We start from the raw sequence: 18,552 nt of genomic DNA, 5'->3' as shown, positions 1-18,552 counted from the left end.
TAGAGGGGAAGACCATTGCTATGAGTGGGTGTACCTGGTCAGCAATGATGTTTAGGTAGGTGGTAGACATCAGAGTGCCTGGCAAATGGATCACTGGACCCAGGGTATCCCAGCAGAACATTGCCCAAAGCATGACACCGCCACCAGCTTGTTTTCGTCCCACAGTGCACCATCACTTCCCCAGGTAAACAATGCACACATACCCAGCCGTCCACATGGTGCAATAGGAAACGTGATTCATCAGATCAGATGACCTTCCAATCACTCGAGGTCAATTTCAATGCTTGCGTGCCCATTGTAGGCACTGTTGCAGATGAACCATGGTTAGCATGGGCACTCGGAGTGGCCTGTGGCTAGGCAGCCCCATTTTCAGCAGGGTTCGATGTACTGAATGTTGTGACACATTATTCCCATAATCATCATTCCAATTACCGACAAGTTGCGCCACAGTAGCCCTTCTGTTACCATGTACCATCCAGGAGAGCCTTTGCTCACCTTGAGCATCAATGAGCCATGGTCGTCCAACACCTCGCTGGCAGTTCGTGGGTTTCCCCACCTCGGACCATGTTCAGTAGGTATTAACCCTGGCTGACCGTGAGCACCCTACCAGCAGTACCATTCCGGATATGCTCTGATCCAGTTGTCTGGATTACAATTTGGCCTCTGTCAAACACGCTCAAGTCCACTGCCTTTCCCATCTGAAGAACAAGATTAATGGAGCAAGCTCCATTAATTAATGATTAATGGAGCAAGCTCCATTAATTAATGATTAATGGAGCTCAGTATCAGGTGTTTTTTATACCGTGTTCCGACCCGCGCATATGTCATAGTTCACCTGCAGTTGCTTCGATTTGCAAAACGACACACTGGTTATAATGTTTTGGTTCATTGGTGTATTGTTGGGATATCAGAGACATGGTGTCACACAGATATAAGTAGTGAAGAATTGAAATTTGGGGAGTACAATGTGTACAGAAAGGACAGACACACGGTAGGAAGGGAGGAGGGGTTATGCTGTTAGTTAAAAAACACACAAAATATAAGGAAGTGCATTCAGTTGACACGGTGTACAGTGCAATGTTGAGTCTGTTTGGTGTGACATAAACACTGGGAAAGGGAAAATGAGAGTAGGAGTATGATATAGGCCTAATGACTCTGATGAGTACAATGAACAGTTGTGCAGAGAAATAGAATGGGCCACTAAATCAGAATGTCTTGTAATGGAGGATTTTAACTTTCCAGATATTGAGTGGAACTTGTGAGTTGGTCACTTGCATACTAGCAAGACTTTTGTGGATTTATTGGAGGATTGTTTTCGACGGCAACATGTTCGAGAGGCAACCAGAGGGAGTAATAACCTTGATCTGATTATCAGCTGTGATTATTTATGCATTAAGAATTTGCAGATGAAAGATCCACTAGGTGACAGTGATCACAGTGTACTGATGTGGTATTTACTTAAAGATGTAACTACCAACAAGGGTAAAAGGAAGGGTTTTTGTTTTTGTAAAAGTGACTACAGTGGTCTCAGACAGTTTTTAAATTCTACACAGTGGGATCAACTAATGATGTTACCAACGTCAAATTCTTAGTGGGAAACCTTCAGGGACTTAATCTTGGAGGCTACTAGGCTACTTTTCATACCAACTAAGAAATACTGTTCAAGGTTCAGGCCTAAATGGTTGTCAGATGAATTAATGAGACTCATGGCAGAGAAGAAAAATGCATGGGATGCGCGGCGCCTCCGTAGCCAGGTGGGAAGGAACAGCAGCGCGTAGCACACTCTTCTTGATTAGACTGGGGTTCGAGCCCGTCACCACCAAATACGGAGGATGTGGAAAGGTCAGGGAATGACCACCGCATATCCCCGGAGCAATATGGCCTTAGTTGCCAATGCTCCTAAAAACCAAATAACTAACAAATAGCATGGGATGCATATAAATTATCAGGCAACACAGAAGCCTACGGCAGATATAAGCTAGTCTGTAATCAAGTCACAAAAGAGGTTAGGCAGGCTAAGGCAGATTACGAGAAATCTTTGGCAAAGGACGCAAAGAAACACAGCAAAGAGTTCTTTACTTATGTAAACTCTACAAGGAAGGGGATGAATCAGATTGGTCCACTTAACATAGATGGTTCAACTATTGAGATCCTGCTCAAGTAGCTGATAAACTGAATGAGTATTTTGCATCTACATTCATACATGAGGAGTTATTCAAGGAGGGGAATGCCAGACGTTTATCAAACTCTAACAGGGAGCTAAGTGATTTTGTAATAACTGAGAGAAAAGTGGAGGAGAAATTGTTGAAGTTAAACATAAAAAAGGCACCTGGGACAGATGGAATTTGTCCAGTTATAATGAAGGAGACAGCAAGGGAAGTAAGCAAACCCTTAGCCATAATTATGATAGCATCCTTAGAGTCAGGGGAGGTCCCCATGGACTGGAGATGTGTGAATGTATCCCCAATTCACAAAGGGACTTCCCCTTTACAAACCCATGCTGTGTCACAAGCATGGGTTTGTAAAGGGGAAGTCTCGTCAGACCAGTTTGATTGAATACTACAATGTGGTTACAAGGGAACTGGATGCAAAAAATAATTTTGATATCATATACTTTGATTTCAGTAAAGCTTTTGATACTACTGCACATGGAAGGCTGCTGTACAAATTGGAGCAGTATGGCATTAAGGGCAAGTTACTGCAATGGATAAAGAAAGGGATGGTTGAGTGGGAGACGGCAGAGAGTGGTAATAAATGGACACTGCTCTACGTGGACTAATGTTATTAGCAGATTCCCCCAGGGTTCAGTGCTGGACCCATTGTTGTTTTATGTATTTGTCAATGATATTGATGAAGGTATATCAGGCTTAATGTCCAAGTTTGCAGATGATACAAAAGTTGGCAGGGTTGTTAATGACAGTAAAGACAGCATGCTACTGCAACAGGATCTAGAAAAGTTAGGTAGATGGGCTGAGAAGTGGCAACTGAAGTTTATCATTGACAAATGTAAAGTACTCCATATGGGAAGCAGTAACCCAAGAATGAAAAAGACCTCGGGATAATTGTGCAGTCAGATATGAAGTTCTCTGTGCAGTGCAGGTGGGCTGCCAGAGATGGGCATGGAGTTTTGTCAATGATATATAGGAATTTTGCTAGCAGAGACAAGGAGGTGATTATCCATTTGTATAAAGCAATGGTCAGGCCACACCTTAAGTACTGTTGTATACAGGTCTAGAGGCTTCATTTTAGGAAGGATGTAGAGTTGCTAGAACAAGTACAGAGAAGGGCAACAAGATTGGTGAGAGGAACAAAGGGGTGCACTTACGAAGAAAGGCTTAAGTTCTGCAAGTTGCAGCATCTGGAGACTAGGCACCTGCGAGGTGACCTGATCGAGGTGTATAAGGCCTTGAATGGTTTGAGCAGGCTCAGTGCTGATGGGATATTTCCACTTGCTGAGATTAAGAACCTGAGGGGGCATAGATTCAAATTGAGGAAAGATAGTTGTAGAATATATGGAATATATGTGCAGAAGTTTGCCTTTAGCCAGTGGGTAGTTGATTGCTGGAACAGACTTCCATGTGTTGTTGTGTAAGGTGATAGCTTAAATAAATTTAAGGCTGAACTAGACAAACATTTGGAGTGACTGGATGGGTGAAACGGGAAGGATTTTTTTTTGGCTGATGCTGGATAAGCTTGCTTTCTTGCATCATATGCCTCTGCTAATGCTATTTCACTCTAGCCAGACGATTTTATTTAATCTTTCAAGGGACAGTAATGAAATTATTTGACCTTTCAAGATAATAAAATGCTGTTCTTTTATGCAATTATAATTGTATCTTGTGATATATAACTTTTCTCACTTTTATAGTTGTTATAGTTACTCTTTATTAGATATATGAAATTAAATATGTTCATTGATTGTTAATCATGTTGTTTATCATATATTGTTAATCGTGCTGTTAATCATTTATTGTCAGTGGAATTTGAGAGCTAAGCGGGAAAGACTAACAGAATTGATGTTTGAGAAGTATAATATACCTGCATTTTTTCTGGCTAAAAATGCAGTTCTTGCGGCATTTGCAAATGGTCGATCTACTGGTATTATAGTTGATAGTGGTGCAAGTCATACCTCAGCTGTTCCAGTTCATGATGGTTATGTACTCACACAAGGTATATATTTTGTTATTCATTACATAATGTTAAGTATACTGTTTATTAAAAGTAGGCTATTTAATTACTGTTTATTAAAAGTGTTTACAAATACAAAGAAGAATCTTTTTTAGCAGTTTGAAGCCACGAGTACTGAATGGTCAATAAACTAATGAAAAATGGAATAACTTATCGTCTACAGCAGTGGTCTCCAAAGTTTGGTGCACACACTCCTAGGGGTGCACGAGATAATCCGCAATAAATCAATATTTATTTTTTTTGAAACGTAATTGAAAATAAAAATTATAAATAAATGTTTTTTTAATACTGTACTTCAATATGCGGCTTTGTTTGATCATGCTGTCAGTGACGCCCATGTCTGAAACGAAGCAGCCACATGCTTTCTTCGGCCTCAGTGTATATTTTCCAACCTTGTTTAACTTACTGAACAAATGTAGATCAAGAAAACAATCAAACAAATGATTTTTAAATGTGAATTTAGATAGATATAATGCCTTCCCTGTAAATGATTTATAAATTTAAAAAAATATATTAAACTTATATATTTAATTTTTTATTCCAGGGCGCATGCTAGTCCTTTTAAGTAAAATAAGGATGCACAGCCAAAAAAAAGTTTGGAGACCACTGATCTACAGTATTTGTGTGTGGGCTTTACGGCTCCAGAGCAACATGGCCATAATGCACCTACTGCAGTATTTATCTTTGAAACCATGTTAATGAAGAAGGATGGTTATGAAAGAATTTTAAATAATAAAGGAAATAAATTAAGATGAAAGAAAATTCTCCAAAAAATATGCATACTGTTTTGGGACATCTTAAATAAAAAGTTGAAATGCATAGAAAACATTAAGACCAGAAAACCAAGCATTTTTGGGTATGTCTATGATCTGTCAACATATGAAATAAAAAGAGTAAGGAAGAAATGCTAGAATTTATATAATGGAGGGTCAATATTGTTATTCAACTTCTGAATGGTAGGCCATTCATCATTTCTGCCTGTCCCCATATTGTCTCCCATGTAACATGACATGTAAACATCTATATAAAGAAAATGTTAATGTGATGTTTGCATTTCAAAAAAACTTCCTAAAACTAACTTGCAAATTGACAGTGGAAGCATAGGACACCTAATAAACTTCATTCTGTAAACTTGGATGTGAAATGTTAATCTGAACTATATTAACTCTGCTCTCAACTACTTTAATGGTATCAGAAATTAAACTAGTCAGATATTTACATTTAATGGACTTGTTTTTTTTTTATTATTCTTTATTTAAATCATATTTGTACAAACAGAGTTAATACAGTTAGTATTTTTTTTCTTTTCTTCAGTGAAGAGCATGGTTTATGACTTTTCTCTCATAAATTTTAATATTGGAATTTTTATTGTCAAAAGTTTTGATTTTTAATTTTATGGTGTTTTATAATCTATGATTTTTTTATGTTTATGTATAGGTAAGTACATAAACTTATTAACGTAATAAACAATTTATGTGTTTCAAGATACAGCAAAGCTGTATCTTGAAACAGGTAAATTGTTTTGATTATTTGAAATATAAAATGATCTCTCAGAAAATAGTATCCTTTAGAAATGACTCTTTGGTGGGAAGGGGAGCAGATTTGGCTACTTGTTTACTCATATATAAAATTCAAACTTTACAGTCAAAGTTTAAAAAGGAACTAAAATATAGTTTTTATAGTTACTTTGCACACCAGATCCCCCCCACCTCCAACCTCAGATTATCAACAGTTGTCTCTGTGGGTTGTTTTTTTATTCCTTTACTTTTTTGATTATGAATATCACGAAAATATTAAAATACTGTCTTTCAGGGTCTTTGCTGCTTTGATTCTGGAAGAAATTTTAACTCAATAAGTCTTTTTTTTTTCACAGCTATTGTAAAATCACCTTTGGCTGGTGATTTTATTACTATGCAGTGTAAACAGTATTTTGAAGAAAATGGAATAGATATTGTAGCACCATACATGGTAGGCACTAAGGTAAGTAAAGATAATCTGTATTTTAAAAACTATACATTGCTTTCATACTAAGTATTAAAATAATTGATTGCACAGTACTGTAGAGGCGTCTCCGTAGCCAGGTGGACAGGAGCAGTAGTGCGTAGCACATGCTTCTTGATTAGACCGGGGTTCGAGCCCATGACCACCAAATACGGAGGATGCAGAAAGGTCAGGGAATAACCGCCGCATATCCCCTGAGCAATATGGCCTTAGGTGCTAATGTTCCTAAAAACCAAAATAATAACAATAACAAGTACTGTAGAATGGTAATAATAAATTCCAAAAATATGATAAAAGTATATTTGAAAGCTTTTTTATTGGTTTATTAAATTTATATTTGCATATTCTCATACTTTCAGCATAAATAAGAAATAAAGGCGTTTTTTGCACAGTGTTTTTATGGGTTCTGAAACATTTTTCTCAGAATGTCAGGCATTATCTATTGTAGTTTCAGATATTATCTTCATTTTTCATGACAGTATTTCCCCATGCGGTGAACTAGTCATTGATAACTTCTGAATTGGAGTGTTAACCTTGGCTCACACCATTTGAGATACGCTTCTCTGAAACAATAGTTTTTTCACCCATTTAGGTATTGATGTCGGTGAATTTTTATTGTATGCTACACAAATTTAGGTAGTATATTCGTGTCTCAAGATTAAACTTAAACATTGAATGTTTGATACTACTGGACATTCCTGCTCCCATGTGTTCCCTTTCCTGAAATCTTATATTTTGATATTGAGGGAATGACAGCATCAAGGTTTGAAATTTGAAATTATGAAAAAAATTGAAAAAATGCAACATTCAGGAACTTTTAAGCCTCAAAAAAAAAAAAAAAAAAAAAAAAAAAATGGAATAAATGTCCTTTATTGCCTTTGGAGATTTTAATTTGGAATGAAGAAAAAGATTTTAGTCTAATATGGCAGTTCAGTAGAAAAGAAATTTGTAATCGTACAGGAATTTAAAAAATAGATTAGAAAATTTAAAATATGATCTAGAACAGGAAAGAGCATAAGACTGCATACATTATCTTGTATGAAATTTATTTAAAGTTACATATAAGTTGTAGTGGATGGGGGATGGAATTTGGCTTACATTTCAGCCTTGTTCCCTTTTTTCTGAGGCTAAAAAATGTAAAATAGAAGAGAATCAATGATGTTATTAAAAATTGCATAATTGACAAAACATGGTTCATTTTTAATCTCTTAAAATATAATATTGTATAGCTTATATATTTATTTGTTTAACTTCTTTTTTTTGCTACATGGTAATGCATATAACCTATTTTTTCTATGTAGGAGAATGGTGGAGGGGGTAAAAACTAGAGTTACATCCATATGCTATAACAGAGCTGTATATCTGCTACAATTTCTATAAAATAGAAAATTCTCTCCCACTTTACATTTTTCAATCCCAGAAGAAGGGAGCAAGGTAGCTTCCTAAACATTACCTTCCCTCAACTATACCTTATGTGTAACTCTTTAATTTCTCTAATAAATGTCCACGTTATAATTTATGCAGCCAAAGGAGTTGCCATCTAATTACTGCTACCAGTTCTGGACATCATTTGGATATTGTACACTTTGCTGTGATACAAAAGGGCAAATCAATTATTGGATTCTTAATTGGGCCTTTTGTTGTTTTCTATTCTGTTACTACTACTTCGTAACAAACAACATGCCCCACTTACGATGCATTTTGAAAAACATAGACAGTCACAACTTTGAGAATGGTAAAAGGTATTTCTAGTCTTTCTATTTTTCTGGAATGGAACAAATGGAGAAAAAATTTATTGACTTTTTTATCTGCAGAAGAGGAATGAATTCAACTTATATAAAAAATAGCAATTTTCCTGAAAGGAGAGAGGCTTTCTATATTGTTATTGAATCTAGATATATGAGACAACCAAAAAAAAAAAAAAAATACTGCAGTTTTGTCCTTTTTCCTTTTTTTTTATTTGAATGTTTATAGACGATTGAGTAGTTGCATGAAAATTGAAATCTGAAACCAATAAAGTTTCCTTATAAAGTCTCCTTTTCTTTTGATTGATATGAAATAATTGAGATTGATTAGGAACTTATCAAAAATCTAACTTTGGGGGTTGAAACTTTTTCCACCATCGAAAGCCATGTTGAAAACAGTGAATAGCTAAATTAAGTAGACACAGTTGATTAGAATAGGATAAAGATTAGTTCATTATAAACTAGAGAAATGAAGAAATGAGGCACTTTACACGGGGAGGATTCATCTGGAACATTTTTAAAAATCTGACCAAATATGTTTATTGTAGGTTTTAAGTTAGGAATAAAATTGCTGACAGATGTGAGTAAATAAAGACTTTACTGGTAAAAATAATAAAATTATTTTGATTAGATAATAATACTCATGCTTGTCCATCAATCTCTATCATTCATTCTTGTGTTAAAGACACAGTTATCATAAAGTAGAAGAACAGTTGTTCACAGAAATATATTTAAATGAAATCTCAAGGGGTTATAAAAAAATTACTAATGTTTTTTGGTAAATGCTAAACATTATATGCTGTAAATGGAAAAAAAATATGCACATACCCTCATTTGATATCAGATTGTTCAAAATATGAGGTATTTCAAATTTGCTATTCTGACTGACAATGCAGGGTTTTATGCACATTTTAGTACAGATGATTTGAAATATACCTACAATGAAATTCAGTCTGAATTGGGTCCCATGACTTGTGGATAGCTTGTCTAATTCACAAGTCATGGGACCAAACTACAGGCAAACATCATTATAACGAAACGAAAAAATCGTTGCTGTACAATGATACTGCATACCGTACAGTATACAGTATCATTGTACACTGTGTCACCTTTAATTTTACCTTTATATGCACTTCCAGAATTGCATGCAGAATCATTGAAAATTAAAGTACCTTAAATTCACAGTATGAGTACACTTGTAATCCATTTTATTCACGCCACTAAAACCAAAAAAACACTACAGTCACTAATGATGTTAAACGTGCCCAATATGAGAATGACATTGAATATGCTTCAGAATAAAAGTACTTTTGCATTGTGCATTGGGGGATAAAACAAATTAACTATTCTTAGGAATTCATAACAAGGCATGTATAGTCTTCCTCAATTTTACGCATAACAAAAATTGCTGAGCTTAATTTTCTGCCATAATAGTCATACTGCACGATTTACGTGAGTTATACATTAAAACAAGTATACTGTTTATTATGTATAATTGTTATGTACCTGATGTAGAAAGAGTGTTCATATTTTTGTATATTATTTTCTGTTAATACTTGTAACCTATGCAAAAAAAGGTGACATTTCTGTCTTTTAACATTAACAGCTATTCGCTAAACTTTGTAACTTACCCCAAATGGTACAGCTACATAAGGTGGTCATAGAGCATTTTTGTGAATTGGTGACTGGGTTTGATGTTATTGTTGAGCAGTTACGAGTGAAGAGAGATATAAAATATCCACTGTGTGGGTACAGCTGGAAAAATGTATGTTTTTTTATGCAGTCATGAAATTTGACCTTAGTTGTGTGGAAATAAATATATTTTTTGTGTCCGTAAATTAAGTTGCTATTTATGGAAGAGATGAACCATGAAAGCTGCTTCAGTTTTCCTGGCATTTTCGATTCTACTTTATGAAGGCAAGTTAAACAACAATAAATATAAAAAATTTATCACATACCTCCATATTTGAATTGGACAATTCTAACAACCTGCAAATGATGCTATATATTTTTTTTTGTTTGTATAATTAGTGTATAATTGACATAATCTTTTCCTTTCAAGCAGCTTCAGTGATTAATCTCTTCCATATAACAATTTATTTACATACACAAAAAAAAACAGATTTAACAAGGTAAAGTGTAATCAAAATATACATTTTTCCAGCTGTACTCACACGGTTGACATTTCATATTTTTATTGGCAGCTGTTCTAAAGTATCAATTACTTTTATCAGTAACAAAATCACACTTAAGTGGTTATGAGCAATTTACAGAATGTAAGGCATATCACATACTTTGTACTAATTGCATGTATGCATATATGTAATGGGTGATTTGGTAAAAAATATAGCAAAAAAATTAACCAAATTAATCAAAAAAGCAATAACTATAAACTACTTACCTTATGGATATTTACATCTGTATTAACATTTTTAAAATTTCTTTTTAACTGGCATTATATATTATTTACCTTTCAGTACATAGGTTTTAATACTTTTCTGGAACTTATGTGATTTTCTCTCACTTATAATATTTCCAACTTTGGAGAACAAGTGTTCACATGGTATGCAGATTTTTTTTTTTTTTACAATTTTGGCCTAGTTTGGATAGAAATGTTGGTTATCATGCCACCATTTCAAAGATTTTGGTTCTTGGTAGAATCAGTGCAGCTAAATGTCTTTGTAGTTTTGAAAGAGCCTGTGAAGTTGAAGTCCGCTTGTTTAAGTGGTTGTGCAGATACTACAGTTTTATTTAAATCATTGTTGGATTAAAAATTCATTAAAATCACTGCCGTTGTTTCTCTAGTCAAATCCCTTGTCTTTGAAGCCCTCATTAAATTAAACTCTTATATATGATACAATAGCTTTGACTTTATCAAATATTAATCTTAATGACTTTCAGTTGTAAGGAATGCTACACATGTATTGTAAACCTCTGGCACTACTATGCTGTGACTAATTGTATGTATGTTATGCTGCAATTAAAGATTCTATTCTGTTCTGTACACAGTTAAATTCAGGCTATGTGCAAAATGCCCAAAGAGTTTTTGTTGCAGCTCTTTAGCCATTTCACATTGTATTTGCACTGTTATTGAACACAGCTACTAACAGTTTATCAGATAACTGATAATGGTTAGTAACATACAGTCAGTTCTGTTATAACTCGCATTTTGCAACGCGAATTTGTTCCAACATGACTGATATATTAGGGAACAATGCTGGTATAACAGGATTTTCGCTTGGGTCATGCATGATTTTGTCTGCAAGTAACATCAGGTGAATGTAAAACCCTGCACCAAGCTAAACATAGCAACCATGCAGCAATACATACAAGTTTAAGAAGCTTAGAAAATAAATATCAAATGTGTGAGAGCTATATTTCCCATTCACTGTAGTTGTATTGGTTGGAGACACACTGTTGTCATTTGCTGTATTCACAAGATGTTGTAGGCCGACTCATGTTTTCAGGAGCTCACATTTTTCAGTTTGGACAGATTTGGCGCATTATAGCCTTAGTTGCTAATGCGCCAATAAAACCCAACAACAAACAAACAAATACAATTTGAACAGAAATTTTGTGTGGCATGATAGTGTTGTCAGAGGAGTATATTTCTGGAGGTCACTACCATAAAACAATAAAAACAAAACAATTTGTAGTTCCCGGTTTATTGGGCTTTTCTGTTAGTGCAATCTAATTATAAATGGGTAGAAAACTTGATCTTATTCCGTTTGCGATAATACCAATAGCTGGAATTCTGTGAGTTTTTTACTTTATTATGGTGAAATGTTTCCCCTTCCATGAAATCTTCAATTATATAAAAAACATAAATAAAATTTCAGAATCTTCTCTTCATTCCTATTTTTTAAGCTTCGTAAACTTGCTATTTGTATCTCATATGTGAAATTTATGCATACTGTATTCGTCATTATTGATTGCTTATCTATTTTAGTTTTAAATTTTACAATCCAAAAAAAAAAAAAAAGAAATATCAGTGAACAAAAATGTTAATTAGTATGTATGTACAGTGGGGCTTCGACCTTCTGATGACATTGACTTCCGATATTCTCAAGAACTGATTTACCTTCCCAATGATCTTTTATTTTAAGGACCGATGATATTTGCAGGAACCAATGGCTTTCCAATATAGCTGGAACAATACATTGGTGGAAATTTTCAGACATGTGGCGCACAGAACATCATTCGTATGATTATTCTCAACCAATTAGCATTTTTTTGTTATTGTTCTACACAACATTTCCACGTGTTACAGTACTTTTAACAGTTTCTTTATCTTCTGTTTGATGTGCTTGTCCAGTGTGTAAGCGTAGTGTATTTTTTGTTAATTATACGAAACCAGCCTCTTCTGGAAGCAAATGCCCAGGAGAATGTACCTCACTAAGGATGCGGCTAGTTTACCTGGACATAAGCCTATGGAAGATAGGCTCATTCTTCTATTGGGTGCCAATGCTTCTGGAGATTTTAAGCTGAAGCCTTTTCTGGTGTATCACTCTAACATCCCCAGAGTATTTAAACAACAAAACGTCAAAAAAGCATGTGAGAGTGTTTTGGCACAGTAATAAGAAAACCTGGGTTACAAGATAATGTCTTCAATGAATGGGTACTTGGTTGGGTTTAATAGGAGTTTATTGGCACAAGGGCAACTAAGGCCAATTTGTGCCTGTCACAGTTAATCTGCAATTGAAATCATTTTTTTTCCCTTTTTTTTTTTTTTTTTTTTTCAGTCATGTGAATGAACTTGTTTTAAAAAATTAAATAGGTTGGACAGATTTGCATTATCGCCAAGAATATGGTTCATCTCTAATGAATTGTTTTGGGTTCAAGCTGATTTAAAATTTGTTAATCGAGCAGCATGATTGTTCTCAAGTGTCCCCAGGACACTTGAGAAGGATATGTTTCACTGTTAGTACAGCGGAACAATGACAGTGAGGAGGTTCATCACCTGTCAGTAAGTGAAGGCGGGTGAGATGGGTGTGCCCAATGCAAGGACAACCTCTTCTCATCTGTTTAATTGTAAACTAGATTTCCAGTATTGTGGCTTTTTCTTTATTTGGAAGAGTTTATTATGGGTCTGTTGCTGCCATGCTGATGCCCATTGATCAATACATAACTGTTTTATGATGAGTTTGCAGTCCATATAAGGAATCGAGGCAAGTGAAGACACAAGGTTGACTGGACTTTTTGCTGCTTGATCTGCAATGGGTGCTTGAAGTTTTTCTGTGCTTCAGTGAAGAGTTGTCTTCAGAAAAATAGGCTTCCTGTGGAGGCACTGCTCCTGCTGGCTAATGTGCCAGGCCATGATTCCAACCTTGTGCATTCTCTTGAGGCACAATTTTACTTTGTTCAAGTCAAATTTTTGCCACACAACACAACTCCTCTTCATCAACCAATGAACCAGCAAGTGATTGAAAACTTCAAGAAAATCTATACCAAGAAAATGTTTGCAAGTTGCTTTGCAGAGACCTCTGTTGAAAATTCTGTTACACTCAAAGATTTTTGGAGGTAGAAGTTCAACATCCTAGACTGTGTGAGGCTAATCATAGTTCTTGGAATGATGCTTCCACCAGATGCTTAAATTCAGCCTGGAAAAACATCTGGCCTTTAATCATCCATAACATTGACTGATTTGAAGATGATGGTGCTTTGACAAATGATATTGTCACTCTTGGTAAATCAATGGGTCTGGAGGTTGACAAAGAGGATGTGGAGGACCTTTTTGACACTCATGGGTGTGAGCTAATGAGAGAGGAGCTACAAGAGTTGGAGAAAATTAGAGTGACACTGGAGAGGAAGAGGATACCCAAAAAGTGTCGGCTGAAGAGTTGAAGACTGTTATTTCTTGTTGGGAGCACTTAAGAGAAGTGATAAAAAAACACCCCAACATTGAAGACACTGAACTCATGATGTTCAAAATGGAAGACAAAGTCATTTCTTACTTCAAAAGGCTACAAAAAATCATAAAAAACATTCCACTTTGGACAGTTTCTTTGCCAGTAGCAGCAAAATACAAAATACTGAAAAGACACATGACGTCTGATCTTATCCCACCACCACTACATCACCATTGATTTCTTCACCCCCGCACTTCAAGTCTATGGCAAATGCTAATTTATTGTTTGGTTTTTATTTTAAGGTGTTTTATAACTATTTATTAAATAATCTTTTTAAAACACTCATTTTTAATGTAAAAATCAATTATAACATATAAGAAATACCTATTTTATGTGTTGTTTTGGGGTCGCCCGCCAAGAGTTTGGAACGAATTACAGGAAATCAATGTATTATTGATTTCAACTTACAATATTTTCAACATGCAATGGGTTTTGTGGAACAAATTACCATTGGGTGTTGCGGCCCACTGTATTAGAGTGCTATATTTATTGTAATATTTAACAAATCTGGTTCGCTATTTTGAAAGAATCACTCACGAGCTGGATTTAGGGAATAATTTCGACATTGTTTATTTAGATTTCAGCAAAGCTTTTGACTCAGTCCCACATGAGCGGTTTATTTATAAGCTGGAACAGGTTGGAATCACTGGGAAAATCCTTAGATGGATAGCAGGAGGCAGAGGGTTGTGATAAATGGCTAATCCTCAGATTGGGTTGATGTAAGAAGTGGGGTTCCCCAAGGATCAGTATTAGGACCACTGTTGTTTTTAATTTTCATAAATGACATTGATGAAGGGATAGAGGGTGTGATGTCTAAATTTGCAGATGATGTTAAAATTGGTAGAGTAGTTAATGATCACTATCAAGCTAAGCTTCTTCAGAGAGAGACCTAGATAGACTTCAGGAATGGTCAGAAAAATGGCAGCTATGCTGTAATCCAACAAAGTGTAAGGTATTACACCTGGGAAACAGTAATTCCAGAATTACTTAATTCACTTGGTGGAGTTCAACTAAACCCAGTACTGGAGGAAAGGGACTAAGTGTTACGATATGGTCAGACATGAAATTCTCTGAGCATTGTAAACAGGTTGCAAGGAAAGCCCATGGTGTCCTATCGATGATCTATCGAACTTTTGCAAGTAGAGATAGGGATGTGTAATCCCATTATATAAGGCTTTTGTTAGACCACACTTGGAATACTGTGTTAAAGTATGAAGACCGCACCTAAAGAAAGACATTGAGTTTCTTGAAAGGGTGCAAAGATGGGTAACTCGCATGGTGAGATCGGCAAAAGGGCTTCCTTATGAAGAAAGACTTCGAATATGTGGGTTGCAGAGTTTGGAAACTAGACACCTTAGAGGAGATTGATTGAGGTGTTTAAGGCTCTGAGAGGTATCAGTAAAATGAATGAGGATGAAATTTTCAAGATTATAAATGATGCTAGAACTAGGGGACATAAATTCAAGTTACGGGGGGAATGTTTAGATTGGACTGCAGGAAGTTTTATTTTAGCCAGCGAGTTATGTTGGAATAAGTTGCCTACATGGGTGGTAGAGGCTGACAGTTTGGGGAAATTCAAAGGTCATCTGGATAGTACCTTTGGATGAGGGGAATGCATAGGATGATAGGTTTAATTTCCTTTTCTTTTATTAATTATTATTTTTTTTTTTTTTTTATCATTGTTTTATTTGGGTTTTTTTTTTTTTTTTTTTACCTGTTATTCAGTCAGTAGGATTTCTTCTTTACCAAATCTCCTTATGCGAATAAATTAATAAATGATACGTTGAAACAAAATTACATAAATTTAAAATAATTTAAATCTCATAATGTGTTCCTCACTATTGACACGCGGACAGTCCAACACCCCAGGATCACAGCGGTGAACCCCAACCCGATCCCAGAAATATTTAACAGCCCATGCAACCTCTAGTAAAAGAAGACATTTTATCATAAACATGAATTTGGAATATGAATAAAATATTATAAAATGAGATAAAAGTACGATAAAACAATGCAATTAAAAAAATTCCGTACCGGAATACTAATAAAATGTGATAAAACAATGAAATTAAAGAATTCCTCCCTTAAGGGGACTAAAACTTTTCGACTAGTGTCATGTTCACAGGGTGGAATGAAACTAATGAAACATGTATGTTCGGAATCTTATAAATAGGAGATTAGTCTTTGGTACGCATGCGTTCGAATGACCACAAATCAGATATGAGAAATGGACGACGAATGTTAATAGAGATTTTTGTATTTTCATTTCTAAATTCTCGGCAATCAATAAATTAGTATAATTATGTTGAATATTTAAAATTTTGGCTTCATTAAACAGGAATGTGTGGTTTTCATTTATCGCATGGAATGCTAGTTCTGATGTGTTTGCACACGATGCACGGACTGATGCTTCATGTTGCTTAACCCTCAAGTTTAAAATACATCTGGTAGATCCAATGTAAGAAGAATCACAATCCTTACAAGAAATGTGGTAGACGAGGTCATGTGTTTGTCCGGAAGTTGATAGCACCGTATGATTTTTTGAGTGTAGCATATAATTTACGGACCAGTTTTGCTACTATTTGCATTTCTGTACCTCTGAAAAGGTTGTTAATTTGTCTATACCAGTGTTCAACATACAGCATTGAAATAAAATATTTTTTATTAATTCTGTCATTATGTTTGTTATTGATTATTTTGTCTTTAGCTTCTAATTTAATGCTATTGATAGAGGTAATTGGGTATCCTCTATTTAGGAACCTATTCGTCAGTTCTTCTATTTCTATCTGTAGGGAAAGTTGTGTGGAAGAGTATTTGAATGCATTTAAGAACTAGTTTAGCATGATTGACCTTTTATATGAGCATGGGTGATAGGCACTATAGTGTAGGAACATCCCTGTATTCGTGGGCTTACGATAAATACTGAAATTAATATTTTCACCCTCCCTTTTAAGTGTAAAGTTTAAAAAATTTATGGACTTTGTTTCTTCTTGTTCTATCTCCAGAGTAAATTTTAACCTAATGTGCACATTATTAATAGAACGTAGGAAAAATTGAGCATATGTAAGCTCTCATTTATGTAGCATAATATTTATGTATTTATTAAAAGTTTAAGATGTTTAAACCTATGTTAGCAATTTTATTGGGTTTCTAACCTTTTTTAGTGTTTACTTACCACACTGAACATTTTTTTGAGTGCTCTGCCCCTATTTTTCCCATAAGCCCTATTGTTTTTAATGCACAAAATGCCACAATGCAGAGATTTTTAGGAACACATGCTTTGCATTATAGCAGAACTATCTGTACTTTATTTCACTTGCTAAATTTTTTCTAGTATTTCAATTGGATAGCATTAAAAAAAAGTGCCATTCTAATTAGAATTCATTGTTATAGTCATAGTCATAGCAATATAGCTCTGGTTTGCAACAGAAGCCTAACAGTCAATTGTTAACTAGACACTATTGACATTTTCTGTTTTTTTTTTCTGGGTTTAGGTCTGCTTTGCTTGTACATTGCTGAAGGCATAGATGAAGAAATATTTTTTCTTGATGATAATTCATACAATGCATTTAATTCCTTCAGTAAACAACAAAACCCTTGATTTTCCGTTATGCTGGAAATGGAAATCCATCATATCATAAATAACCCAATTTTTTGGAGGGGCTGAAGGAAATTTGTTTAGGAATTACTTTGTAATGCAGATGGTTGTGTTTTTTTTTTTACTTCCTTGTTGTATATTGAATTTTTTCTGAAGACGGCTGTTTGGCAAAGTTTTGTCAACTGCATCCAATTTTTACATTTATTTATGCATTTTGGGTGGGTTTCCCATCCCAGTTGGTTCATTTTATTGACACCTGTCAGTATATAAACATACTGTTAGGTGTTGTTTAGGAATTAAACTTTGTAGAATAGATGATTTTTTTTTTACTTGTACACTCACTACTTCTAATGATGAAGCAGCTTCACAAACTTTCATCTGCATCCAAATGTCTTCCCTCTAAGTGTTTTTTAAATTTCACACTGATATCCTGTGTGATAATTTCTGCTTACAAATATTAGAAGTGGCCAGATTTTTATTTCCTAAAATTATGAAATATTCCACAAGGATTTCATTATGAAATATTCCACAAGGATTTCATTATGAAATATACCACAAAGTTTGTGGAATATGAAATATTCCACAAACTTGATTTGTTTGCTTCATGTATATAATGTCATGAACACAAACACATAAAAATTAATCATGTGAAAAAATCATGCACAGAAAATGGCTCCCCAGTTACTGTACCATATGATGGTACATTAACTAGGGAGCCATTTACAGGAAAAAATTCTTTTTTTTTTTTCTTTAATTTAATCATTTACTGCATGAAAATTTAAATGTGCAGAATAAAGAGGTGAGTTGGTTTGGAAGATGTTTTTAAGCAAATACTACTAATAATACGATAATGATAATTATAATTAAAATCATAATAGTTATATATAATAAATATAACAATGTTCTTTTAATGTATAACTCATATACATTAAGCTGCACGACTGTTATGACAACACAGATGAAACTTAGTGATGTGCAAGAAATTCTACACGATACAATTGTTATCTTTCTCATAGTGGCTAAATTAAATCAATGTAAATCTGTTATGAAATTAAAATAATTTAATTAAATAAATTTAATTTAATCAATACTAAATTAAATTGACTTGTGA

The 18,552-nt window shown here is 34.5% G+C and overlaps 1 protein-coding gene across 2 annotated transcripts in view; it reads left to right on the top strand.

The window, feature by feature from the left end:
• The window catches only part of Bap55 (Brahma associated protein 55kD), a 44,740-nt gene that overhangs the window by 10,168 nt on the left and 16,020 nt on the right, over positions 1 to 18,552 (top strand). For both annotated transcript variants that reach the window (XM_090371500.1, XM_090371501.1), the window contains exons 5-6: positions 3,978 to 4,170; positions 6,062 to 6,168. In XM_090371500.1, the coding sequence (XP_090227626.1) occupies positions 3,978 to 4,170; positions 6,062 to 6,168 (300 nt within the window). The remainder of the gene's footprint in view (positions 1 to 3,977; positions 4,171 to 6,061; positions 6,169 to 18,552) is intronic.

The sequence above is a fragment of the Mastigoproctus giganteus genome, chromosome 4 (assembly GCF_048544385.1).
Source record: "Mastigoproctus giganteus isolate SK-2022 chromosome 4, ASM4854438v1, whole genome shotgun sequence".
In the NCBI taxonomy this organism is placed as follows: domain Eukaryota; kingdom Metazoa; phylum Arthropoda; class Arachnida; order Uropygi; family Thelyphonidae; genus Mastigoproctus; species Mastigoproctus giganteus.
The sequence above is the reverse complement of the archived record's forward strand: the minus strand, read 5'-3'. Positions and strand labels throughout refer to the sequence as shown.